The following is a 26,386-nucleotide window of genomic DNA, read 5'->3' as shown; positions in this document are numbered from 1 at the left end:
CAATTTGTAATTGAGGCTGGTCAGGTCGGCTTTTGTCTGCGTCCAGGTCCCTGCCGCGCCAGTGGGCCTTGGCGCGTCAGTGTCGCGCCGTGGGCTATGGCGCGTTAGTGCCGCACCAAGATCGGTGGTGCGGCAGACCCTGCCACGTCACCGGTCAGCGCCCCGGTCGTCGCCACGTCATCCCTCTCGCCGCGCCACCATGCATGTCGCGGCACAGGCGTTTCGCCGTGCCAGGGAAATAGGCGCGGACAAAAGTGTTAGTTTTGGGGAAAACAGTGTTAGATTTAAAATTAGTTTATAAAAAGTGTTAAAAATAAAATAAAAATTCTCAGAGGCAGGCATGGCATGATATATCTGAGGATCCAAACCGCATCGGGTGGGAGTAGGGCTAGGGCCTGGCCCATACGGGATCTAGATGAAAATTAATAATTAATTAATTAAGTGGAGCGTGCTCTAAGATTTGTATTATTTTCTATAAGAAGCGCACGGGAGCAGTTCTGATAGATCCTTCAGACTTTCAAAACCGTTAACTCCATGCTCCGGTTAGAAGTGACTAACAAGATGATTTTGTCATTTTTAATTAAAAAATCCTAGTATACATTTAATAAGGTTGTTAGACAACAAAAGATATCTCTAAACTTATAAATGTTCAAGAAAAATCCTATAGATTGATTGGGACACGAGAACCTAAATTAAGTATATAGTAATCCTGAAGTCATATCTAGAAGCTTCTAGAAATTAGAGTTAGCTCTAGTTAAGTATCCAAGAAATTATTGGAAATTACTAAAACATTCTAATCAATATTCAAACGTGTTTTGAAAACCCCCACATAACAAAAATATGAGATAGAACCAACATGGATACAACATACATTAATGTTGAATGCATTCATTGTAGTTGTATCTCATTTGTTTTACTGTGGAAAGATTTTAAAACATAGTTAGACATTGGTTAGAATGTTTTTCAATTTTTTTTTCTAATTTTTACGAATATTTTCTTATTTTTTAGATTCTAAAACTAATTTCTTCAAGATTTTAGTTATATTTTCATGAGCTATCTATTTGATTTGGATCTATCGAGTCCCAATCTATTTCTAGATTTTTTTTTCCCCAGAATTTTAAGCATAGAGATTTTTTTGTGGTTTAAAAAACTTATCAGGCATTTTTTAAATTTTAAAAATGACAAAACAACCTTAAAACCACTTGTAGCTAAAATAAAAAAATAGTTTAAACAATTTTAAGAATCGAAGGAACCAGTTTGTCTAGTTTTAGAGTTTGAAGAGAAAATTTAGACTACGAAATGCACTCAAGTTCAGAGCATCTCAAGTGACAGCTTAATTATTATAGGAGGTAGGATACGACTTTTGAATTATAGGAGGTAGGATAGGACTTTTGGTGATGCACGGGCTTATTTGGATCACAGCCTCGCAGCTCACAGGCAACTCGGAGCATCTCCAATAGTTCCAAAAACAATTGGTATATCAATAAGTTTTTGAAGTGACTAAAAAAAAGCTAAAAGCATTTTTGTTGGTTCCTCCAACAGGTTTCAAAAACTTACTCTTACAATATAGAAGTCAATTTTACATCAGAAATCCCTATCGATTTTTATATTTTCCTACTCTTTATTCTTTCTCACCTCCTTCAAACTCTAGATTGGCCGATACAGATTGGACAATCAATACGTGCACATATAGTTCTACACAATTGGGTAGATTTTCCCAACAGGTCTGGAAACCGGACGGACTCAAACAGGCCCTATGAGCATAGTGAAACAAGAATCGTTTTAACCATAACATCAGCAAACGACAACACGGTGGCTATACATACCTTGGAATGCCACGACCCACGAGCACAAATGATGAATCTTCATCCTTTAATTAGTAGAGAATTTCACACAAACGTATTTTGTATAAGTACATCGTTAAATGAATCATGAAAAAACAGAGTAGACATAAATATTATTCCCGCATTCTATAAACTCACTGCTGCCCATGCGCTTTTCTACTATAATAATATTCTCGTTTACTCAAGTTATGGGCAGGTCTGACACTGCCAGACGTTACTGGCCTAATCGAGAGACAATTTACAAAATCTCTAGACTCCAGCTGAAGTATCCTGTGCTCATAGGTTTAACCCTACTTCAACAGCTGAAAAACTAAACGAAAAGATTGGAGAAACTCACTTCAAGCTAAAATTGCAACACTATCAGATAAGATGTTTAGCATTATTCCATCACCATAACTCAAGACGATGATGAGGGACCTTGTTCTATGTCTAGATCGTCAACCATCTTCTGTATAGATTCGATATCACCTGTTGCTGAGAGGGTGTGAATCCGCAGGCTGTCTGCATCCTCACTGCTCACAAGAAAACAGAAAACAATGACAACACGGGGCAAAAATCTTCATGATAAAATGGACAGGACAAAAAAAACAGTTGAGGTTCAAAGAAAACAAGGATTCCCGAAACGAACAGGCTGATAGTAGAATATAGACATACTCTGTAACTCCAAAGATTTCTTTGACTACAAGTGAGCTGTCCTGTGAATGGAACTCCGGAAGCTGGATAGAGATTCACAAACAATTTCCGTTAAGATCTGATTCATAATGGTAACTTTTATCCAGGCTAATCAGTAACAAACCATAGAATAAGACGACCTAACCCAATCAGAATAAGATGGTTCATCAAACCAAGCACTCATTAATGACTTCCACAGAAGTGAACCATCAAACCTTTTCTGTTTTTGGCTACAGTCCAAGCAGTTCATTTAAAAGTACAGGATCAAGATCTGGGCTTAAGGTCAACAGATCTGTAATCACAAAATCAGTAATAAAATGGAGGATAAACAGCTTACTTCTGATAAGTATAGGATTTTTCCAAAAAGTGCTTGTACAGCAAGCTTCCGCTTAAAACCTTGTTCTGTAAAACCAGATAGGTCCATAACTACTGGCCCTGCAATATTTTAAATACAAATATATCTGAAGTAAGTGCGAGATTAAATTCAAAATAATAGGAAAGAAATAAAACTACAATTTAGAGGCCACCACTTGTCTCACATCACAATTACTGTATGGTACATCCCATAACAGAGAGTGGGTCTGACGGGGACCGGTTGGCAGAGGATAGGAAATAATTACAAATTTGTATAGAAATAACATGCATCAGAGGTGTCTTATGGTCACCCCCAACAACCATGCACTTTCTATTGATTCTTTGGATACGCTTTGCAGGACTTGAAATCAGAACATTGCATCCGATAATGACAAATGTTATCAATTTTCCATCAATGCATAACGAAGAATGTTAGTTGATAATAATATGGAGAACAGCTATGCACATATTCTAACAACAAAATGAGGGTCCAATCTAAAAATTTGTTGACTAAATGGAATGGAAGATGAAAAATGGTTGGCATTACAAAGTTTCACAAAGAAGGTTCCACATGAAGGCCCACAAGCTTCAGCTGAAGGGGAGCAAGAAAAATAACATTTCACTTTCTGCCCTCGGTAGTACGTGGTTTACACTCCATGCCTTTCATCTGACTTTTCCTTCTATCTATCTGGACAGACTTTGAACAAAGGGAATAGTAGAACTTGAAATTATTTATTCAAAGGCTTGACTTTGATACAAGTAGCATAAATAGTTGATTTGCAAAAGTAAGCAGCCAGAGCCTGAGATTCTGGAAATATCTTGTGCTCACTCTAGTATTTGAATAAGCAACACTAGTTATACCTTTTTCCCGGACAATTCGTCTTGAAATTTCATTTAAAATTTCAGCAACTTCCGCATCTTCCAGCATTGATGCCTTCCTAAGATGTATGAGATCCATGACCACATCAGGATTGAACTGTTTTTCATTCAATGTGTAACGGATGTACTTCCTTACTACATCATCCATATCAAATCCTGTCTGAACACACATAAAGTATTTATGAATCTGTTATTTGCAATGGAAAGAATTTCCAGTAGCAAGACAATTCAGTGTAATGAAACACCAGTTTGCAAGGAACATTATTGTTCTGGCCTATGCAGCACGATTTTTAATAGGTTTCGGCACCACTTAGCAATATCATCAACTCGCTAACTCTACTGATAGCTAGTAAAATTTTGATTTGAGCAGAACCAACACTAGAGTAAATAAGCAAGTATATCCAACCTGCCATTAGTTCAATATCATTTCCCTAAATCAGTTTCTCGAATAAAAAAAATAAAAAAATAAAATCAATGGATGAATAGGCAACACACCTTTTGCATTAGGTCCTGAAGAGCAGGATAATCTATTGCCTCCCTGCCCTTCTGAAACAGATCATCTAGTGACTTCAACAAGAATATATTCTTACCCACCTGCAGAGGAAGACTTCTTTATTATTACAACAAAACCTAGGCACCAAATAGTTCTAGATTGCAATCCGTTTGCGAAAAAAATGGCATGCAAAGTTAATTTTTTTTGGCAAACTTAGGATAACATCAAGCTTGCAATCCATTTTTGAAAAACATCAGGCTTGCAATCAACAAAAAAACCAAGCTCAAATTTGCTTTAGCACCTCTACATGTTAAAAAAGGTATTTAGTTGATGATCTATAGAGGAGCAAATTTATAAAATGTTGTAAAACTGAAATTGCAGGCTATTTTAGTTTAATTTAAGAAAGGCTGTAAAATGGTTTATTTAGCATGATTCCAAGATGCTATACAGTAATGCAGTATACACAGATAGATAAATTTGCAAACACAAATTAGCTACTGAAGGAAGGGGTGTAATTTATCATTTATCATTTCCCATCGCCCTGACAAAGCAAACCCCTCTAAACAGCAAATCCAGTGGAGTTAGACCCTGCAAACGTATGTTCCAAAATATATCTAGTAATTCGCAGGGCTAATACAGTTACGACGGGAAACTACAATGTATTCAAATACCGCAGAACGCGAATACGCGATGAGATTCCGCTCATGGAACCACAGCAAATTTTTCATGATGCCAACATTTACCCTTCGCTTCTTCTTAGTGCGCGGGGAGGTGAACCTGCGCACGGTGCGGACGATCGCGAGAACAAAGGAGACCCCGACGTAGGCGAGCGGAACCGCGAGAAGCCACGGAACAGGGCTAGAGCCGACGCGGGGCCCCGGGATGGCCTGTGTGACGGTGCCGGTGAACTCCACGAGGTCCAGCGCCTTGTCCTGGATCCACGGCATCTCCTCCTCGACCTCCTCCACCTCTTCCTCCACGTCCCGCTTCGGGACCGCGCTGGGATTCGCGGGCTGATGCGAGGCAGCGGCAGCAGGGGCCCGGCTGCCGGCGCGCTTGGCGCGGACGACGAGAAGCGACGCCGGTCGTCGGGGCGCTGTACGGGCGGGGGTGGTTAGGCTGAACGGGCAGCGACGGAGGCGAACGCCACCGCTGGCCATCGGGGCGGCGAGCGGATGGAAGAAAGAGGTGGTCGCCATGGAGGTGGCGCTGGGATTAGGGCTTATCGTGGTACGCGGTTCAGGTGGAAGAAGTTCACCGGAACGGGAAAGGTTCAGAGGAAGAGGACGACTGAACGAGCAGGGAATATGGGCCAAGCGGCCCAGTAAGGAACAGCTGTTTTTTTTAACAGTCTGCCATGCTAGGAAAAAAATCTATGTAACCCCTGACTGTTCAGGCGAACTACTTCACCTCAAACTATAAAATCGAATTTTCTACTCCCTGAGCTTTTCAAAACCAGTCAAATAACCCCCGAACGGTTTTGAACGGTGATTTTGTCTTTTTTTTTATTATTATTTTCACTGAATCTTTGAAAAATCATAGTAAATCACAGAAAAATCATAAAATAGAAATTTTAATTTTGTTAGACTCCACATGAGTAGATCTACACAGTAAACATATAATATAATATTCTTTAGTACAGAGTTTTTGTTATAACTTCAGATTTATGCTTTTCTGTAATTAAATTGAATAATTCATAGTTGTAGCTTCTATGGTCCAATTGTGGTGAAATTTTATGGTGAACTAATTATTATATGCTTGAATTATAATAAAAGTTTCATACTTATTGGATCATGTATAACTTAACTATAGATAAAGCATAGATTTAACAGGCATAAACTTAAATAAATCTATAACTAAGTTATACATGATCCAATGAGTATGAAATTTTTACTACAGTTCAAGCATACAATAATTAGCCCACCATAAAAAAAATCACTATAATTGAACCATAGAAGCTGCAGCTATGAATTATTCTAACTAATTATAGAAAACATAGATCTAAAGATACAACAAAAATTTTGTACTAAAACATATCATATTATATGTTCACTGTGTAGATCTACTCATATAGAGTCCAACAAAATTGAATTTTCTATTTTATGATTTTTCTATAATTTACTATGATTTTTCAAATATTCAGCGGAAATAAATAAAAAAGAAAAGGACAAAACTACTGTCACTGTAGCAAAGCAACCGTCCAAAACCGCTTAGGGGGTTATTTGACCGATTTTGAAAAGTTCAGGGGGTAGAAAATTTGGTTTTATAGTTTTGGGAGATGAAGTAGTCCACCCTGAATAGTTGGGGGTTATGTAGACTTTTTCGCTGTGCTATGCCGCTATACCCTTTCCATTTGAAAGGAAAAAAAAGAAAGACATAAAAACATATCAAAGAGTCTTTTAAATTTATACTCCTAAAATGTTATTTAAATTATTATTTAAATAATTTATCTTTGTATCCTCCAACAACTTTTCTTTACTTTGCGTGCTCTAGAGAGCTATCCTCGCTCTTTATCTTTGGCTAGCAAGAAATACAAAATAGAGGATGCATATATTTGGAGTTTCAATTAAAGAGGCTGTGAAAGGATATTTTTTCATGAATTCTCTATTCCTGTAAATTAGAAAAGATATAAAGAGTCTTTTGAAAATGCTCTAACAGCTTGTAATGTCTACATATGTGATTGGTTGTTTGCATTAGACTTTATATAGTGCAATCTAAATTAGCATAAACATATGTAATGTCGTGATGTTTAATTGTTCTACACAAATAAAATGTCTCATTGTCCTGCCTAGCTAGAAAAGTTCATATGAAAAAAAATAAAATTCATGTGCATATGCATTAGAGGACAAAATTTCTATGATTTTGTCTTATAGTATATATACACATGAAATGTGTTATTTTCATATGAATTTTTAGAAAATAATTTTGTATCTCAACTTTTGATATAATGCACATCTATAGATGTGCCTCATTAAAAAAAAAACTTATAAGTATGTGGTTTAATGAGATTTTCATGATTGCACCGAATGAGGGGTTTACACCCAAAATTTATCCTTTTGTACGATTTTGTTTGGTTGCTTGTATTATGTTGAATGTAATCACCGCCATGCGCTAGCATAGATGAAGTGGGAAGGTGAGGAGTATGCTTGTATTATGTTGAATGTAATCACCGCCATGCGCTAGCATAGATGAAGTGGGAAGGTGAGGAGTACGCATCTACGTTATCTAATATGACCAAATCTAGTGTACTGGCTAATGTTATATTGCTTTGAGTACAATACAAACCTACATGCCTCTGGGGGCAACCAAACACAAATAAAACTGTGTTGTACAAGTCTGAATACATGCTAATGCAACAAATCAACCACTCCAATCAGGCCCTATATAAATCTGCATATCGACTCCTTAACGAAGAAACCATTGATACTGCAGTAAAGCACATAAATACAGCAACAGCCAGCAACTAGAAACACAATGTTCACAACTGCATTAGGGCTTGTTTGATTCCCAATTGGATTATAGTAATCTGAATTATGGATATGATTGTATGATTTGGAGTATGGACTATAAGAATCTAGACCATTAGATACCTGGATTATAGAGGTGGATTACTATTATGACCTTTTTAGTAGGTCTCTGGCTCCTTCTAAAAGGGATCCAGCTCTGGTGGAGAAGCTTTCCTGGTGAGGTTAGAGCCCTATTGAAAAATATTTGGCAAAAAATGGTTCCAGTGGCAATGCTATAATAATTTGTATTAGGTTTACGAGTAGCCAGGAGAAGCCACTGTTTTTTCTCTCTCTAGCTCCTCTATAAAAAAAAAAACTGCTCCGTCTCCTCTAGGCTCCTTGCAAGGAACTATTTTTTTAGATGCCCATTTGGCAAGGCTCCTTTTTTTAGAACATTTGACAGGGCTCCTTACGAGGAGCCGAAGCCCTACATTGAAGCACAAATGCATAATCTCCAAAAACCAAGTTTGAGATAGATTATAGGATATATTGCAATAATTTGATGATTTGAATATTATAATCCAATCCGTAATTTGAGTTACTTTATCTGATTATTACTATAATCAAGTTAGAATCCAAACACCCCCTAATACAAGCTTAACACATGACCTACCATCACGGAAATTGTTTCGTTCAGAAATCTACTATTGCATATACTACAAACCCCTTTAGATCCACTGTGATTATAATAATAAGCTAAATTAAACTAGTCATGATCTAAACAGGCTAGATTGTGAGGTGGATTATATTACAACTAATACACTATATAACAATAATCCTATTATCCCCCTTGAACCTACTTTTTGGTAATTATGTGTATTTATCACTTGAACCAAGAATAATCCACCACAATAATCTAGGAATCCAAACACTAATTATTATAATTCATAATCTAGATTATGATAATCCTATGTATATTTCATATTATTATAATAATACAGCGGTGATCAAACTTGCCCTGTATGGCTGTATCTAGGAATCCAATTACATGTTCGTCCGTTCTCGATTGATACTTGAAATGACGTGTGCATTCTCAAAAAGTGAATACCGTGAGGCATTTCTACCACACAAAATATGGGTATTTCGGCCAATCAATTTATGATGCCTCCTTGCTCTCTGGAATCAATCTACTACTGGCGAACTTATACTTGAATAAGGTGCGTCTGCAGACTGGATGAATATCACTCCGTATCAGTTAATACCAAGCAATCTCAAACCTTAGGCTTGGATTCTCTGGACCATGATGGAGCTCTGACTTTCAGGTTGGACTTTTCTGCCTCCTCATCATTCTCCTCTTCCTCTAGAATCTCCTTAGAGAATGCCTCTGGATTTGCTTTGATGCAGTCCTGCAGTGCGATGAAGGGTTTCACGCAATCTGATCCCTGGAAAGGCACAGACAGCAAAATTTGGTGCTAGTTAATTCATCTATACAAGAAAAAGACATGGATCAAAAAGTTAATTGTGGTATATGGTCCAACAATAAGTTGTGCATGATACTGAATTTTATGAAGGATCTAAAGTTTTGTGAGACAAGGTGGCAACATGCAAACAGCCAGAAATTTTGAAGGAAAAAAAAAACTAAGCTCAGTCAAGTTAGCACTTCAATATTTTAAAAGTTTTCCAGATATGAAGAACAAACATACACATGAAATTTAGTGATGTAAAAGTACATAGATATCCACAAGACAACAAGTGCTTTTGACCAATAGAATTACCTTGCAATGGCTTACATTAGCATTGCTGTCTTGTCTAAGTTAAATTGGCAATGATACCATTAGTTTTATATCTATTGAATCATAAGGAAGTCCACGTAGGACAAAGAATTTTCTTAAGCTCGATCAGGTGATCTAGCAACACCTTTCCAGTTTATGGCCATCTAGCAATACCTCGAATTTCTTAAGCTCGATTAGGTCATCTAGCAACACCTTTCCAGTTTATGGCCAACAAATTTCATATTGGAACAGCTCCAGACTCCACCTCGGATCTGGATTTCCTACACTAAAATCAAGAAAGTCGAGACTCTTTTTTACCTAGAATGCAAAGAAACCAGCTCAACCAAACAACTAATAAGGTGTAATCCACAGGCCACAGCTCCACATCCAAATATGAATTTCTCAGAACTGGAGCCGTGCCATACGGGGCCACACATGCTACGATCCTGAGTTGAGTTTGGTAAATAACATCATGCCACAATTATTAATATGCATAATGCTAGAGTTGTGATTTCATCAGACTAACCCTAGAAGGAGGGTAGCAATGTATATTGGTCATACATGGGCCTCATGGGCCTAATCCACATACTCTCATACTCCAACACCCCCCCGCAGTCTGAACTACCGGCGCAGCGGAGTTACAGACTGGTCATGAAAAGAAGCACACACGATCACACGATCCCCCCCCACAGACGCAACTAGCCACCAATGATGTTGAGGCTGGAGCGAAACTCGGTGAAGGTCGATGACGGGAGGCCCTTGGTGAAGATGTCGGCAAACTGGGAGGTGGTCGGGACGTGGAGGACCCGAACATCGCCGATAGCAACCCGATCACGGACAAAGTGTAGGTCGATCTCCACATGCTTGGTCCGTTGGTGCTGCACAGGGTTGGTGGAGAGGTACACCGCACTGACGTTGTCGCAGTAGACCAGCGTGCTCCGGGAGAGAGGGCTGTGGAGCTCGGCAAGGAGCTGTCGGAGCCAGGAGGCCTCAGCCACGCCGTTAGCGACAGCTCGGTATTCCGCCTCGGCACTGGATCGGGAGACCACCGGTTGGCGCTTGGACGACCAGGACACCAGGTTGCCGCCCAGAAAGACAGCGTAGCCTGAGGTAGAGCGCCGAGTGTCCGGACACCCGGCCCAGTCGGCGTCAGTGTAGACAACGAGCTCGGTGGAGGAAGACCGCTGAAGGAGTAAGCCGTGGTTGACAGTGCCGCGGAGGTAGCGGAGGAGGCGCTTGAGCGCAGTGAGGTGAGGCTCTCGGGGATCATGCATGTGAAGGCATATCTGCTGTACGGCATAGGTGATGTCTGGCCTGGTGAAGGTGAGGTACTGAAGGGCACCTGCAAGACTCCGGTAAGCAGTGGGGTCTGCCACGGCGGTTCCCACGGCCTCTGACAGCTTGCCCTGTGTGTCAACTGGAGTAGAGCAGGGCTTGCAGTTAGTCATCCCAGCACGCTCCAGGATATCAAGAGTGTACTGCCGCTGGTGAAGGAGAAGGCCGGTGGGGCGAGGCTCAACAGTGACCCCGAGGAAGTGGTGGAGCACACCAAGATCCTTCATAGCAAACTCCTGGTGAAGAGAGGCGATGACACGGCTGAGTAAGGACGGACTGGAGGCTGTGAGGACAATATCATCAACGTAGAGCAGCAGATAGGCAGTCTCAGCTCCATGGTGATAGATAAACAGGGACGTATCTGACTTGGCCTCCACAAACCCCAGTGTCAGCAAGAAAGCAGCAAACCGAGAATACCACGCCCGGGGGGCCTGCTTGAGCCCGTAGAGAGACTTGTTGAGCCGGCAGACCATGTCCGGACGAGAAGAGTCAACAAACCCCGCTGGCTGGCTGCAGTAGACCGTCTCGGTGAGAGTCCCGTGGAGAAAGGCATTTTTGACGTCCAGCTGATGCACGGGCCAAGAGCGACTGAGAGCCAGTGAGAGCACTGTGCGTACAGTGGCCGGCTTCACCACGGGGCTGAAAGTCTCATCATAATCGACTCCAGGGCGCTGAGTGAAACCCCGGAGAACCCAGCGAGCCTTGTACCTCTCAAGGGAACCATCAGCCCGCCGCTTGTGCGTCCAGATCCACTTCCCGGTGACAACGTTGGATCCGGGTGGACGGGGCACCAGATCCCATGTCTGGTTGGCGAGGAGAGCCGCATACTCCTCTTCCATCGCGCGGCGCCAATGAGGGTCCGACAAGGCGTCGCGAACGGAAGAGGGTACAGGAGAGATCTGCGAGGCGTCGGGCATCGTCGCGAGAGCCCGGGGCCGCAGGGTTCCAGCCGCGTGTCGCGTCACCATAGGGTGAACATGCCGCGGGTGTCGGTGAAGGAGTTGCGGGTGGTACACCGGTGACACGACACGGGCAGCCTGAGGCGGCGGCGGCGGTGTAGGGGTCGCCGGCGGAGAAGGGGCCACCGGTGGTGTAGGCGTCACCAGTGGAGAAGGGGACCCCGGTGATGCCGGAGGCAGCGGTGCCGCCGGCACACGGCGCCGGTAGACGTGCACCGGCTGGGCGAAACGCGCAGGAGGTGCGACAGGCGGCGTCTCCGTACCCGCTGCGGACGTAGGGGCAGGAGCAGCTCCGGAGGGCGACGCCTCCGGACCCGGGCAGGGCGCAGGGCCAGGGGCGTCACTGGTGGGTGGCGAGCGGGGGCACGGGCCCGGCGAGGGGCACGGGGAAGCAGTACCTGCAGGAGACAGCGGTAAAAGTGGCTGGACCACCGTGTCAGTGGGAAACAAATAGAAGGGGTCCGGATCGGGGGTGGGAGATGGGGTGGTGGTGGTGGAGAAGGGAAAGACAGACTCATCAAACACCACATGGCGAGAGATGATGACCCGACGGGAGGTGAGGTCAAAGCACCGGTACCCCTTGTGATCCGGGGAGTACCCAAGGAAGACACACAGAGCGGAACGGGGAGCCAGCTTGTGGGGAGCGGTGGCAGTGGTGTTAGGGTAACACGCACACCCGAAGACACGAAGGTGGTCATACCGAGGAGGGGTACCGAAGAGAGCGTGGTGCGGTGTGGGAGCCGGGCAGGCAGCGGAAGGAAGGCGGTTAAGGAGATAGGTGGAGGTGTGCAGACTCTCTGCCCAGAAGCGAGCAGGAAGCGACGCCTGGAGCAGAAGGGTGCGCATGGTGTCGTTCGTGGTGCGAATCATGCGCTCGGCCTTGCCGTTCTGGGAGGAGGTATACGGGCAAGACATGCGCAGCTGGACACCGTGAGAGAGGAAGAAGGCACGGGAGGTGCCGTTATCGAACTCACGGCCATTGTCACACTGGACGGCCTTGATGGTGAGGCCGAACTGAGTAGACACCCAGGCGAAAAAGTGGAGAAGAGTGGGGAAAGTATCCGACTTCGCACGCAAAGGGAAAGTCCACGAATAATGCGAGAAATCGTCAACCACCACAAGATAGTATTTATACCCAGAAATGCTGATGACAGGAGATGTCCATAGGTCGCAGTGTACAAGATCAAACACATGCGTAGCATGTGAAGAAGAAGAACAAAAGGGGAGACGAACATGACGGCCCAGCTGGCACGCATGACACAAGTGCTCATCGTGAGCCCGAGTACAACCAATGTCGGAACTGCGACTAAGCTGCGTCAGAGCATCACGTCCAGGATGGCCAAGCCGACGGTGCCAAGTGGTGGAAGGAGTGGCGGCGAAGGCAGCTGACAAAGTGGACGGCGACGAGGAGGAAGCAGACGCCGGAAACCGAAGGGTGTAAAGGGGTCCCGCGCTGTCACATCGGAGAAGAGGACGCCGGGAAGCCAAATCCTTCACAGTAAGACCAGAAGAGTCAAATTCAACAGAACAAGAATTGTCAGCTGTAAAACGACGAATAGAAAGAAGGTTGTGAACCATAGAGGGTGCAACAAGAATGTCAGGAAGACGAAAGGAACCATGAGTGCCGGCGGCACCCACGGACGTAACTGGAATACACGAACCATTCGCGACCATGATGGACGAAGGATGAGAGGAAGAAGGAGGGTGAAAAGAAGAGAGTATACCAGGGTCTGGAGTAGTGTGGTAAGTGGCACCCGAATCGGCAATCCAGTCGGTACCAGCAGGCGGTGTCAGGGCCATGGTGCTGAAGGATCTGGCCAAGGCCGCCGGGTTCCAACCGACAGGCCCGGGCAAGATGTCGGGAGGTGGCACCCACGAAGATGCGCCGGGAAGTGGAGCCCACGCAGACGGGGAGTGAAACCCTGGAGGAGCTCCAGTGAGCAAGGCTGCTGGTGGGCGAGGCTCTCCGCCTGGAGCCGGGAAGGGCCACATGTAGATGCGCCCCGACCACGGGTTGTGGAAGGAGGGCCAGGGTGCACCCCGTGGGGTCGCGGGCGTAGGGGCTCCGGAGGGCGACTGCACCGGTGTGTGGTGGCTTCCGCGGCCCCCACGTCCCCCTCCGCGGCGACGGCGGCCGCCACGCCCCCCCCCCACCCCCGCCCGGCCCGGGAGGAGGAGAACCAAGAAGCGACGACGGCGGTGGAGCGAGGGAACGCGCCGGAGGAGTAGCGGCCAGGGCAGTCGAGGAAGACGAGGACCCTGGCGTGGAGGTGGACCCTGGCTGGACGCCCTGAGTGAGCTCCTCCATGACAAGGTCGTCACGGACCTGCAGGAAGGAGGGAAAGGGCCTCTGCCGGGTGATCCACGTCCGGAGGTGGGCGTAGCGGTCACTGAGCCCGCGGAGGACATTGAGGACCAGGATGCGGTCCTCCACGGGCCAGCCAAGGTCGCCGAGGGAGTCCGCCATGCTCTTCATGCGCCGGCAGAAGTCGCCAACGGAGAGGTCACCCTGGACGAAGGTGCGGAAGCTCGCATCGAGACGTAGGGCCCGGGCTTCGGCATTGCCCAGAAACTGGCCCTCGAGCGCAAGCCAGGCCCGGCGAGCGTCAGCAGAGTTGCGGACGAGGTCGTGGAGGTCCAGGGAGATCGTCCCGATGATCCAGGAGAGGACGACACTGTCCAGGCGCAGCCACGATGAGGTCTGGACTGCGACCGAGGCGTCGACTAGGACGTGGTCGTCGAGGGCGTAGCGGCGGAGGGTGAGGAGAACCAGGTCCCTCCAGCGGGCGTAAGAGGGCGTGTGTGGTGGCTTCCGCGGCCCCCACGTCCCCCTCCGCGGCGACGGCGGCCGCCACGCCCCCCCCCACCCCCGCCCGGACCGGGACGAGGAGTCGGATGTTCTGGACACCCCCGGCCTGGTAGTGGAGCTGAGCGACGTGCGGGTCGGCCGGGTCGTGCCAGATGACCGTGGTGTGAGACGCGCGGTGACCCGTCGAGCCTGAGGAGGTGGCCGCGGTGTCGTAGGATGTAGGGAGGACGAGGAGCTGCTCCGCCTCAGCGATCTGGCGGGCCAGGCATCAGCCGCGTCACGCTCTCGCTCCAAAGCGAGGGCAGTGGCCGCCCGCAACCCGGGCCTGGCTGTCAAGCAAGCAGCCAGCCCGTTGCAGCCACGAGAGCAGCGGCGAGAGCGGAGCTGGCCCCTGCCGTCTGGAGAAGGGGCAGAGGGCGGCAGAGGAGGAGGAGCGGGGAAGAAGAAAAGGCTCCAGGTTCTCCTCCCCCCTCGCCCCCAAGCGGCAGGTGCGGGGCTGCCTGCGCCCAGCCCCTGCAGCATGCGTCGGCGCAGCGGCCAGGCTGTCCAAGCCCCGCCCTCGCGTCAGTGTGCCATCGGCCAGGCTGCTGCGTGCCCGCGGCCGCGGCGTCAGGGCCGCCTGCTCCCTCTGGTTTCCCGCAGCGCGGGCCGCCTGCTTCCCTCGCGCCGCATCGGCTGGGCCCGCCTGCGGCACCCGGCACCCGCAGCAGCGGGCCCCCGCCTGCGCCGCAGCGGCGGCGGGGCCACCCAGCGCCCGCGCCCCGCGGCCGCGCCGGCACCCGCGCCCGCGCCCGCAGCGACAGCGGCGGCGGCCGGGCCTTCCGCGTCCGCGGGAAGGAGGCCTGCGCCCGCGCGCTGGGCCCAGGACGGGTAGGGAAGGGAGGGGAAAGCCTGGGAGTAGGTTGGGGAGGGAGGGGGAGGACGGCCAGCCATGGCGGCGGCAAGAAATCGGCCGGCGGCGCCTGGCGGCTGGGTGGGAAAGGGGAGGAGGAAAGCCTAGCTCTATACCATGCTAGAGTTGTGATTTCATCAGACTAACCCTAGAAGGAGGGTAGCAATGTATATTGGTCATACATGGGCCTCATGGGCCTAATCCACATACTCTCATACTCCAACACATAAACATGTAACATAACTTGCATTAAGCACATATAAGTTGAAATCAAGTTAATTGCTTGCAGAAAAGTAAAAAGAAAAAGAAAGAAATGCAACCTTCTCTTCTTCTGTGCTCCTGAGAAAGCAGGAAAATGCATCGACGAATTGACCTCCACAAGGACCATTTTTCAAATCAGCAACACATGGACAGTCCAGAGCTTTCTGTACCTTCACATCGATTGACTGTACAAGCAAAATGTTATTTGACTGACCGTGGCAGTTGGAGTACCAAGATGTAGTGAAGCAAATAGGTGACTGAAGTATAAACATCTATCTAGAAGAAAAGGAAAGGGTTTTACCTCCTCAGTGTCATCCTCATCAAACGACATGGCCTCTGCACATTTTATAAAATGCAAAATTAGAACAGTCAAAACACACGACTAAGAAAGCGCCCAAATAAAGAAACTTATGTTACAAGCTGCATGGAGAACTTGAGATTGCAGCAAAATTTTGCGCTGACCTACTGTTTTGCCCCTGAACTATGACCCTAGGACCCTTGAGCCAATAGATTAGCCCCTGAACTAGGTTAGGTACGGTTGCTAAGTTTACTTAGAAAGCAGCATCGATTGGCTTGTCAAACCTCTTGAGCCTTGGTGAATGGTGATGGGCAAAGTATAAGCAGTAGCTTTTTAAAGACACATGTGCTCGATTGGTCGTGCTAGTCATTCTGGACAGACATTGATCTACTACCAGACTAACCTAAGGTTCACTTTCTCTCCATAAGTACGGACCATGCCCCTGCTTATTTAACATAGAACATCACTGAGACGAAATTAACAGAAAAAATTATCGCAATTTCAGCAACAGACTACCGTATCGGTAAGAGCCTAAGATATCGAGGTCAGTACAAGTTCTGCGTCATCAATGTCAGATGAGCGATCTCATCGGCCTACTTTCGCATCTGAATCTTATTTATGGTTACTAGCTACAAACAAAATCTTCAAATCCGAATATAGCCAGCTCAAGAGGTTCACCCTTCAACCAATGCCAAGCAACGGGAAGACCCAGCGCAACTGCAGCTCAACTAGTTCGGAGTAAAGTGGAGCACACCACACTTCGGGGCTTCACATGTACACATACCTGCAGCAAGCGCCTCAAGGGAGGATGGAGGCGGGGCAGGAGACGGCGGCGACGGCGACGGCTCCACGGCGGGTGGAGAAGGGTCCTCCGCCGGAGGAGTGGCCTGGCTCTCGACCTGGCCCATGGAGAGAGGCAGAGCGGGAGCGGGAGAAGGCGGCGGCCACCCTCGTCTCTTCCGGTAATGGTAGGGAGAGGCGAGAACGACAGGGCGGCGGAGTTGGCTGGAACCTGGAATTGCAGCGCTGGTCTAGTCGAGGCAGCGACCATCGGCGGAAGGAAACTTCGACCCGAGTTCGACTAGTGCCGGCGCGTCCCAGCCGTCCGATCGCGGGAAGGCCAGGATCTTCACTGGGCCACGGAACTCTGTGGGCCGGACGCCAATGCCCGCGGTGGGCAGGTTTCTGTTAATGGGCCCCCAGATTCCCCCGCGGCTTCTCTCTTACCGTCTTCCCCCAAATTCCTCGCTCGCCGTTTTTCGCCATTTTTGGGGGAGAGGGTGTGTTCCAGCCTTGCAGGCCGCCGAGATGGTGGGAGGCGGCAAGCCGCTGGGGGACAGCGTGTTCGCGGGCCACGCGGCCGCCGGTGCGGCGGCGATCAGCGCCTCTGCCGTCGCCGTGCACCCCCTCGACACGGTCAAGACACTCCTCCAGGCGAGCGCACTCACACACCTCTCCTCCCTTGTGTTGCTGTACTGTTGCTTTCTCAAGGTCTGATTTTGGGATCTGCGCGGTGTTTTCTTGCCTCTGCAGCTGGGAGCGGCGGGGCAGAAGCAGAAGATGGGGCTCCGGCAGGTGGTGGACCGGCTCATGGCCGCTTCCGGCCCAGCAGGTTTGGTTGGTTGCTCAGTTGATAGATATCTTTGATATTGGGTGTTGGGACTGAGTATTGCGGTTGGAGTATTTGTGATTCACCCTGATTTGCATTGCTACTGAGATGTGTGAACTGTTGGAGTTGGCAGAGCTGACGGTATTTAGTTGCCATGCTGTGCTAGGCCAGAATTGTCTGATAATTTAATTGTTGATTGTTGACTGTTGAGCCTACCTGAGAAACCTACCAATTCTAAATAAAGAATTTGCAAACTTAGTTATGCTGTGTGTGTGTGTTTTGAAATTACAAATCCGCAATTGTTAATACTTCTGGAATCCTGATGTTTATTAGGTCAGCGGTGTAGTTGTCCTTAAGTTTACAGTCTACAGATGTACAATTCTCCATGTTTCTTTAGGTGCCTGTTCCATTAAAAACTTTCTTGAGGGAAAGATGCAGTATTAGGAAAGCCATATGAATCCTGATTTTTGTATAACATTTTCTAGTTCATGTTTAGTGGCTTTGGATCTAGTTATGTGTTACTTCACATATGAAATTACCATATTCTAAATCATTGTATGTCTTCTAGGTTTTTACAGTGGCATCGGATGGTCCATAATGGGTAAACTTCCTGGGTTGGGAGCACGTTTTGGGACCTATGAACTTTTAACAGCCTTCTATAAAGGTAAAGACATGTTTTCCCACAATTACATAGTTTAGGACTACTTGCCCTATGCCACTTTGTTATCAGTATTTGCATTGCATGTCTAATTCTTATCTCTGAAGTTGTGTCACGATGTCTTTTATTTTTTTTACGGAGGAAAACCCTGCCTTTATAGAAAGCAAACGTTGTCTTTTATTTTGCTTCATTACTACAAAAAGCAGTTCATTTTGAATGGCATTCGTTTCCTGATAGTTCAATTTACCTTCTGATGATTTGATCTGCCTATGGTAACATAAGTTTGTTCTTGGATGGAATACAATTTCTAGTATTATTGGCGACAGTTAACCAATTTAATTTTCCTCCGTGTAACTCATGGTGAAATATATGGCAAATGACCGCTGTCTTGACTCTTGTATGTGTCTTGGAAGATGGAAGGGAGGACAACTATGTCTATTATTCTGAGGCTATGTTGGCTGGCATAGCTGCTGGTGCTGTAGAGGCTGTTTTCTGCACACCATTTGAACTTTTCAAACTTCGAAACCAAGTTAGTTCTGTGATTCCTTCAAAAGCTATGGGCCCTGCAAATGTTGCTCAAGAATCATTTCCACTGCTTTCCAAACTGTTGCCTGGTTATGTTCCTGATCTAAGGGTGTGGAACAACACAGTGAGCCTTTTATCTGATCTTTCTCCCAAGCATCCTGACATGTTGGGTGCTCTGAAACAGCACCCATGGATGCTTACTGGCTCTGGGAAACCCCCATTACCGTCTGATGTGCACCTACCTTCTAGAGTGATATTGCTTGAAGGATGGGGTGCTCTTTGGAGAGGGCTCAGATCAGGGATAGCTCGAGACTGTGTATTTGGTGGTATGTTCTTTTCTACTTGGCAATTCCTACACACAGCATTGCTCACCTGGAAGGCAGTAAATATGAGCCCTGAACCTAGGTATGGAATGATGCAAGCGAATTTGATTTGAAATAATGATAGGGACAGTGTGGTAACATTATGAAGTAACATTTTAGTTTAACCTAATCTTTTGCCACTTTTCAGGAATCTAGAAGAAGCAGGCCCTGTACCCCCTTTTGCCTCTAGTGTTGCTGCAGGCTTCGCAGGGGCGGTAGCGGCTGCTGCTTCACATACATTTGATACTGCCAAAAGTCGTTCAGAATGTACTGTGGTGCCTAAGGTTTGGCCTGTCTGTACTTTAACTAGTTTATCCTCCTTTTGCTTGCGATATATATATTTTTTGCCTTCAAACTTAAAATTCATTTTTTTTGTTGCTATATGTGATACACCTTTTTCTGTTCTTTCTTTTTGACAGTATATCGCAATGGAGAGGAAGTTTCTTAAGTGGAAAGCACCAGGAACGTGGATAGAGAGGAAGACAGGAATAGCCCCAGCTGATAGGAATGTCTTGTTCCGTGGCATTGGCCTACGAATGGCCCGTAGTGGAATTGCATCGTTTGTGTTAGTTGGGTCGTACTATCTAGCTGTGAATCACCTCTCGTAGTTGATCAAGAGAGATCATATGGAGGGGTTTTTCTGTTTTTGCATTCGAAATTCAGAACTAAAATTTTATGACTGTATATGCATGCATTGAATGGTTGGAAGGGATAACTTTTTGGCCACACTGATCCACTGATTATTTGAATATCCTATTCATCTGATATAAACTGCTCAGCTGAAACTGATTGTTCCAGGGTATGTTTTAAGGTGCCTATGTAAATGTTTTATGACTAAAAAAATTGAAGGCTGCCACTTTCGATCAGAGGCTGGTTCCAGTTCCAAATGGAATGCTGAAAACCCGTTGTTGACAAAATGCAAGCATCAGGAATCAGGATCGACAATGATGAATGAACCCTTTGACATGGCATTTCCCTTGTCAGAAGAAGAATCGGCTGTACAAAGCTCTTCAGATTATCTTCAGTCCTTGCTTAATTTTGTTGACATGTAATTTTGTTTGAAAATATTTTGTACACTTCATTCATTACCATGTTCAACTTTGACATGGCAGATCTTGGTCCTTCCTTTCTATCCAGAGCCATTTTTTTTTGCCAGAAGCAACAATTCTGCCGCATATACACTTAATGGCCTGTGTCTTCTTTGTTCCAAAGTGGATCTAGTGGAGGAAGATCATAGTCTTCAGGTGTTAGCGCCAATGCAAAATCTGGTAACGGGGGTGGAGCTCCAATGACCCTACAAGTTTCCCCAAAAATACTTGCACATCAGTTCATGAGGTTCACGATTCCAGTATGTTTGTTGTGAGCACTTTTTTTCTGAAGGTTCTTACTTTTCTTGAGTATACAGGTCCTGGTTGATTCGGACCTTGCTGGAAGCATCTCTTGGGATCTTGTCAAACAGATATTTTTCTGTTCCGAATGGATTGGGACTCCTGCAAAGTTACAGGTATGGAATTCAGTCTCCCTCACTATTGTTACAACTCACAGCAACAGATGTTCCTCAAGCAGATTATTAAGCACCAATAATATGTGGTGAATAGTTAAGTATGAGGGGAAATTTTGCCTTGATGTTGGAGGAGTTGCATGGAAGGCTTCCGAAACCCTTTTGCTTTCTTTCAGAAATTCCTCTGAAGCTTGGAGTGCAGCTACTGCCATTCCATGGGATTTCTCGGTATTTCCCTCGTCAAGAATCAAACCGTGGAAATAGTATGCTGCAGCCTGAGATAAACATGTAAAATAATAGATTTCATACAGTAGAAATGCTTCAAAGATTACACATTAGAGAAATGTATCATCTGAAGAAAATTTAGCCTGTTTGATTTAGACAAGAATTTGCAGCTTAAAAAGAATGATAGTAGTAGCATAGACTATACACCTTTGCTTCAACATATTTCCACTTTACAAATAGCCGGTGCTTTTTCCCCCATCCATCAGAGATAGGAAGCTCTGGAATGCTCTCTTGAACTTGTTGCCAATATTTGACCATCTCACAGGCCAAGCGCCGTTTTACTGCTAAAGTAGCCTTTGGACTATCAATAGCCAAACCAAGCTGCATGTCAACCCCCTACAAGAAGAAGAATACCAATGTTCAGAACAAAAGTGAAATATCTAATATCAAATGTACAACAACAACAACAACAACAACAAAGCCTTTAAGTCCCAAACAAGTTGGGGTAGGCTAGAGTTGAAACCCAGCAAAAGCAATCAAGGTTCAAGCACGTGAATAACTGTTTTCCAAGCACTCCTATCTAAGGCTAAGTCTTTGGGTATATTTCATCCTTTAAAGTCTCCTTTTATTGCCTCTACCCAAGTCAACTTCGGTCTTCCTCTGCCTCTCTTCACAAAAGCACAGGTAATAGGACTAATGTAACAGATATGACAAAGTGTTGATAGAATGCTGATAGTAGGTTTCTTATGCTTTTCAAAGCAAAATTGCGACACAAGTAGTACAAAATTGTGCTGTTCAAAATTGAAACCTACCTGTGTTGCTTCAGCAGTAATAGGTAATATATATTGTTCAAAATTATCACCCTTCTCTTTCTATGAGTTACATGCTAGCATAATATCTTCTGTGTTCTCTTAGGGAAAAAAATCATCAAATCAAATGAACTGTTGATTTAAATTATGCCACCATTTGAGAAGTTATGAAAATTAGATAATCCAACTTGCAGAGTTGAGAAGACAGTACCTGACCCAAGGCTTGCAGGCTTAGAGCTTTGAGATTTCCTTCAGCCAGGTCTACTGGAAGTTGTCTCCTGTAATTTACATGTCAAAGGGGAATGTTTCAGTATGTCTTCAATTTTGAATTGAAGCCTAGGAATGCTAGGAAGTTTCTCAGGAGTACAGAACCTTAGTTCCAGCGGCATCTTCGGAAGTACATGCCGAATTGCGCAGTCTAGGTACCCAGCTGCCTTCAAGAAGACATCAACAGTGGCCCGTCTACTCTCTGTAGCACATTGGAAATATGTCGCCTGATCAGCACATGAGCGCTATAGAGTATAGACAGAAGTACTTCAATGCACAACAAATCATTAGCATATTTCAATGCAGGAAACTTGGAACAGCAGTCTCCCAAGGCGACAACACTTTGGATTTACAGTTAGCACTAGCAGTTGCAGTACCTTCAGAAACTCTTGGGGCATAACCATCGCCATATGACCTGGGGAGAAGCAGGGTGTTGGCCTGCAGCAAGCAGACCATGGCCATCAAATGCAGCACGGACAGCACCTCGTACCAGGCATCTGAAATGGCCGTCTCCTGAGATTGAAAAAGAGAGAGCTGAATTTACATAGCTGGTTTGGAGTAACAAAACAGCGGCAAGTTCACGAAATTCAGGACTGGGCATACATACCTCGGCATTATCCTCTTGGTTACTCCAGGTGAACTGCACTTTGTGCCTCAAGACGCTACCTGCACGTTTTGCAGACTGGGCGAATCAGAATTTCAGAACAAAAAAAATCGTGAACCAAAACAAAAACAACCAAACCACCACGTTATTGCAGCTGTTCCTCACCTTCTTTTACTAGTCCTAGCAGAACTGGCAAGTAGTCTTCAAGGGCCTGTAGAAGATTGGCTGTACTGGACCCTGCACAGACAGAAGCAAACCGGCAGGCCAGGTCAGCAGTGAAGCCTTCAGCATGCAGACAAAACTAGGTACCAAACTACCAATCCAGGCGCTGTACCAGCCCCTCTCCCCTAGTAGTCTAGTCTTTCTACTCTACACACCGTGCCGTGCCCCCGTCCTCCGCCTGGGCCTGAGCGCCGCCGCCGATTCTTGCATTGCCATCTCGACGACTCGCGACCTGAGAGCCGACAGCCGGTCCACGACGCTCCTGGCCACGCAGCCGCCGAGCTCCTGGGCGAAGTCGACGGTCCTCGGCACCCGGAGCCCCGGCAGGAAGACGACCACGTCGCCGACGCTCCCCGGCCGTCTCCGGGGCGCCCCGGCGTCCTTCTGGCTCGACGCCCCGCACCCCATGCCTGTACAGCGGCCTGCTTAGTTATCTGCAAGCATGACGAATTCACTACGACATCAGAGACATAAAAAGGCTACGAAGAAGAAGAAGAAGAAGAAGAAGAAGAAAGAAATTCACTGCACACGAAGAATTCACGGCAGAACAAAAGAGGGTTTGGGAATTCTTTTCTTTTTTGTCAGCATACAATGGATTTCGAGAGAGAAATGTTCCGGCAAAAAGGACAGCACGAGAGAGAGACTGTAACTTGTAGGCAAGCACAACCAATCAGAGAGAACGCCAATCGAACAAGAACCGAAAGAAATCAATAAAAGCCCTCTCACCTTTGCGCCCGCCCGCTCCCTTTCCGGGATTCTTGAGACCACAAGCCACCGCCCGCCCCCCGGAATCGAAGGCCTCCACCACCAGCAGCAGAGACCGCCACTAACCCCACTATCCCTGCTCCCCGTCTCTGCAGTCTGCACGCGGACGCGCACGACACAGAGCACGACGAACACAACAGGTGAGCGAAACGGAGCGAGGCAACAACTGGTCTTATCCTTTAAACGTTGGCAGTGGGGGACCAATAATCAACATCGGGAACCGTAGTGCAACTTGGCGTAATGTACGGCGAAGCGGCATACTTTTCGCCCAGAAAAGGCGTTATTTTTTGGTGGATCGGGGGCAAGTTGTGCCGTCGGAAAAACTAAAGAAAATTGCCTGGTGCTAGTGCTAGTGCTAGCAGCAGCAGTAGGCGAGCAATGCATCACCGGCTGGGGATGCCTCCACCGCCGTATATTGAAATGTTCAAGGACATTGAATTGAAAAAAGCTGTTTCAAAGATGGTGGAATCGAACCGAAAAATCCGGAGGAAAACGACGAGCCACCTAATGCCTCGACGACGTCGTACGGTGAAAACGTCACGCCCGCCTGCTAGCTGCTCCTTTTCTTGCTGCCGAGCGCATGCAGATGCAGATGCAGATGCAGGTACGGTTCTAGCTAGAACGCGAGGAGATAAAGCAACGGGGGTTGGGGAGAGGAGGAGGAACTCAACTGTTCGAGTGTGTGGATGCAGACGGGCGAAGAAGGCTATGCAATTTCTTCCTCCTGGTCGGCTGGTCCTGGTGATGAGCTGGACTGCTGGAGGCGGAGGCGGCGGCCTTGAGAGGGAGAGAAGAAGAAGAAGAGGCCTACAGGGTTGAGATAACCTGTGTCTATTTAAAGGAACAAAAAGTTCAGTGGCTCAGCGCCGATGCAGCAACGTCCAGACCCAGCGCAATCTGGCGGCCCTATCAATTATGAAGCGCACAGCTGGTCAGCGGCACGGAAACCCCCGCGCGGAAAAGATCTCGTGCCGAGTCATGGGCTGCGGCTATAGCGTCCTACGCGTACTTGTGCCTGCGGCCTGCGTGCGAGACGACGGCCTTAGTTTTAAAAAGTTTTTCAAAAAAGCACTACAGTAATCATCACATCGAATCTTACGATACGTGCATATAGAGCATTAAATGTAGACGAAAAAAACGAATTGCACAGTTTGGTTGGAAATCGCGAGACGAACGTTTTGAGCCTAATTAGTCCATGATTGAATACTAATTACTAAATAAAAACAAAAATGCTACGGTAGCCAAATTCTCAAATTTCACCCAACTGAACACAGCTGAAACCTGTGATCTCCCTCCCGGCCTGCATATCACGTGAACCACCAAGGCGTTACGCCGTTATTTGTCCTTGCACTCAAATAATGTATCGAGACACCTGTATGGCTATCTGATTGTACATGTTGAAACTCGCGCCCCAAAGGGACGCAAGAAAGTCTTGACCGGAGTGTAAGGCAGGCGGACAGGACATTTCTTCTACGTCTTCTTTGGACGACCTTGGTTGGCTCTGAGAATTGCGGATCGGAGCAGCTAAATTCGCTCCAAAAATCCCCTTTGCATTGGGGACGGAGGGAGGGATTCGTTATATATATGCGTTTAATTTGTTTGGTATCGAGAAGCGATGATGACGTGCTCTAACCTGTGTGGTTTTTCAAGTTTGATTTGAACGAACATAGATAACGACTGCATAGCTAGGGAGCACTGTATGTATTTTTTTAGTACGTGTTGCAGGCCTACCCGATCGACGTCACGACACAACTAACTCCAGCGCTGGATCACGGCATGACATAAACACACACTTGTTTAACCCCTCCGGATCAGATTAAATAAGCGCGGCTAGCTGCCACCCACCTCATTTTTTTCGCGACCGGGACTTCACCCGTTTTGCCACCCACCTCATCATAGTATTAGTATAGTTAGGTCCAGATCGCTACGCCTTTGGAGCTAGCGTTTCGTGGTCTTACTAAATATCAAAGCATAATAAGGGCCCTGATGGATCGAGCTACTGATCGAGCCTCAGATTACAGTAATTAACAGCGAGTGGGCTCTTATCCCCTTCAGTCCTGAGCTGCTAATGCACGCTGCCATCAGTACATTTTTTTTAAGCTCGGACAACTTGTTAGTTGCCAGTTTTCTGTCCGGAGATTCTTGAGGCCAAACGGTATGGTTTCAGCGAATCTCTCCACACACGCGGTGCTGATGTGCTCGCGATCCCGTGCGTATCTGCGGGCAGATGCTGCTGTGCTTAGTACACACTGGTTTGTGACCAAGCAAGATGTGTGTCATAGATAGATGCTTTTTTGTTGCAATGTGGAAAGAGCATTAGGAATCTGAACGACTGAACATGGGCCTTCGATCTGCCGCTCAATTCATAATAATTGTCGTCCGCGCGCGGTTTGACATCAACATGTGTGTCATTTTCGTGCCGAAAGGGGAAAGGCGCCGGTGCCGCTTGACTTGAGTGCTCAGGCAGCCTTCCCCCGCCCCGGCCCGTTTCTGGATAAGCATCGCCTGCACGCACCCTTAGCTTCAAAACAAAGTTTAGGCTACGGGCCGGGATCTCGACGAGAGTAAGCACGTAGTACATGACCAACAAAGGGAGCAAGGCAAGGCTGTACGCACATTTCTCACAAGGTGTTGGACACGTACATTAGCTTGCTGTGCATGTCACCCTGTATTGTTGCGCAGGCATAACATACATACATACATACCAGAAATGGTTAAGGCCCGGTAAAGCTTTATCTGCTCTGTGCATTACGCTGAAGTTTTGGCTGAGATTGAGAGGCCAGTGAGCAGTGCTAGCAACATACGTAACAATGTCGCCTACAAAA

At 46.7% G+C, this 26,386-nt stretch overlaps 4 protein-coding genes across 5 annotated transcripts; 1 reads left to right on the top strand and 3 right to left on the bottom strand.

The window, feature by feature from the left end:
• Window positions 1-1,853: 1,853 nt before the first annotated feature.
• LOC136532046 (uncharacterized) lies at window positions 1,854-5,607 on the bottom strand. Its single transcript, XM_066524672.1, has 6 exons — window positions 4,986-5,607; window positions 4,245-4,343; window positions 3,732-3,909; window positions 2,854-2,951; window positions 2,499-2,560; window positions 1,854-2,356 (listed from the first exon to the last, which is right to left on the bottom strand). Exons 1-6 carry the CDS (start codon window positions 5,439-5,441, stop codon window positions 2,242-2,244), a joined length of 1,008 nt encoding a protein of 335 aa, XP_066380769.1. The 5' UTR covers window positions 5,442-5,607; the 3' UTR covers window positions 1,854-2,241.
• Window positions 5,608-8,599: 2,992 nt separating this feature from the next.
• LOC136532052 (mitochondrial intermembrane space import and assembly protein 40 homolog) lies at window positions 8,600-16,938 on the bottom strand. Its single transcript, XM_066524681.1, has 4 exons — window positions 16,799-16,938; window positions 16,018-16,052; window positions 15,776-15,901; window positions 8,600-9,130 (listed from the first exon to the last, which is right to left on the bottom strand). The coding sequence occupies exons 1-4, from the start codon at window positions 16,920-16,922 to the stop codon at window positions 8,960-8,962; spliced, it is 456 nt and encodes a 151-aa protein (XP_066380778.1). The 5' UTR covers window positions 16,923-16,938; the 3' UTR covers window positions 8,600-8,959.
• A 240-nt stretch (window positions 16,939-17,178) lies between these two features.
• Window positions 17,179-19,922, top strand: LOC136532048 (uncharacterized). The gene is made up of 6 exons (XM_066524675.1): window positions 17,179-17,448; window positions 17,548-17,626; window positions 18,192-18,287; window positions 18,695-19,211; window positions 19,317-19,452; window positions 19,588-19,922. Exons 1-6 carry the CDS (start codon window positions 17,179-17,181, stop codon window positions 19,774-19,776), a joined length of 1,287 nt encoding a protein of 428 aa, XP_066380772.1. The 3' UTR covers window positions 19,777-19,922.
• Window positions 19,923-20,116: 194 nt separating this feature from the next.
• LOC136532051 (uncharacterized) lies at window positions 20,117-24,529 on the bottom strand. 2 transcript variants are annotated; one of them, XM_066524680.1, is made up of 12 exons: window positions 24,233-24,529; window positions 23,523-23,657; window positions 22,952-23,230; window positions 22,740-22,811; window positions 22,578-22,636; window positions 22,348-22,483; window positions 22,076-22,172; window positions 21,915-21,981; window positions 21,102-21,290; window positions 20,790-20,944; window positions 20,557-20,658; window positions 20,117-20,462 (listed from the first exon to the last, which is right to left on the bottom strand). In XM_066524680.1, exons 3-12 carry the CDS (start codon window positions 23,202-23,204, stop codon window positions 20,351-20,353), a joined length of 1,242 nt encoding a protein of 413 aa, XP_066380777.1. In that variant the 5' UTR covers window positions 23,205-23,230; window positions 23,523-23,657; window positions 24,233-24,529; the 3' UTR covers window positions 20,117-20,350. The 2 variants fall into 2 exon arrangements, with proteins under 2 accessions (XP_066380777.1, XP_066380776.1); XM_066524679.1 differs by lacking the exon at window positions 23,523-23,657 and having other exon boundaries at window positions 24,233-24,528.
• Window positions 24,530-26,386: the final 1,857 nt, after the last annotated feature.

Source organism: Miscanthus floridulus, unplaced genomic scaffold (genome assembly GCF_019320115.1).
Source record: "Miscanthus floridulus cultivar M001 unplaced genomic scaffold, ASM1932011v1 fs_516_2_3, whole genome shotgun sequence".
Classification (NCBI taxonomy): Eukaryota; Viridiplantae; Streptophyta; class Magnoliopsida; order Poales; family Poaceae; genus Miscanthus; species Miscanthus floridulus.
This window is presented reverse-complemented; position numbering and strand designations above follow the sequence as displayed.

Bases quoted from the DNA above. Each gene is read 5' to 3' on its own strand.
- LOC136532052 (XM_066524681.1), bottom strand. From the start codon at position 16,922: ATGGGCCAGGTCGAGAGCCAGGCCACTCCTCCGGCGGAGGACCCTTCT. The intron at 16,053-16,798 runs GTATGTGTACAT...TAAAATGTGCAG, and splicing joins CCTTGAGGCGCTTGCTGCAG to AGGCCATGTCGTTTGATGAG. The intron at 15,902-16,017 runs GTAAAACCCTTT...TTGCTTGTACAG, and splicing joins ATGAGGATGACACTGAGGAG to TCAATCGATGTGAAGGTACA.
- LOC136532051 (XM_066524680.1), bottom strand. From the start codon at position 23,204: ATGGGGTGCGGGGCGTCGAGCCAGAAGGACGCCGGGGCGCCCCGGAGA. The intron at 22,637-22,739 runs GTGAGGAACAGC...CAAAACGTGCAG, and splicing joins GCTAGGACTAGTAAAAGAAG to GTAGCGTCTTGAGGCACAAA. The intron at 20,945-21,101 runs GTGTATAGTCTA...TGTTTATCTCAG, and splicing joins GGAAATATGTTGAAGCAAAG to GCTGCAGCATACTATTTCCA.
- LOC136532046 (XM_066524672.1), bottom strand. From the start codon at position 5,441: ATGGCGACCACCTCTTTCTTCCATCCGCTCGCCGCCCCGATGGCCAGC. The intron at 3,910-4,244 runs GTGTGTTGCCTA...ATGTGTGTTCAG, and splicing joins TTCAGGACCTAATGCAAAAG to ACAGGATTTGATATGGATGA. The intron at 2,952-3,731 runs GTATAACTAGTG...AAAATATTGCAG, and splicing joins ACGAATTGTCCGGGAAAAAG to GGCCAGTAGTTATGGACCTA.
- LOC136532048 (XM_066524675.1), top strand. From the start codon at position 17,179: ATGCCCGCGGTGGGCAGGTTTCTGTTAATGGGCCCCCAGATTCCCCCG. The intron at 17,449-17,547 runs GCGAGCGCACTC...TTGCCTCTGCAG, and splicing joins CGGTCAAGACACTCCTCCAG to CTGGGAGCGGCGGGGCAGAA. The intron at 19,453-19,587 runs GTTTGGCCTGTC...TCTTTTTGACAG, and splicing joins AATGTACTGTGGTGCCTAAG to TATATCGCAATGGAGAGGAA.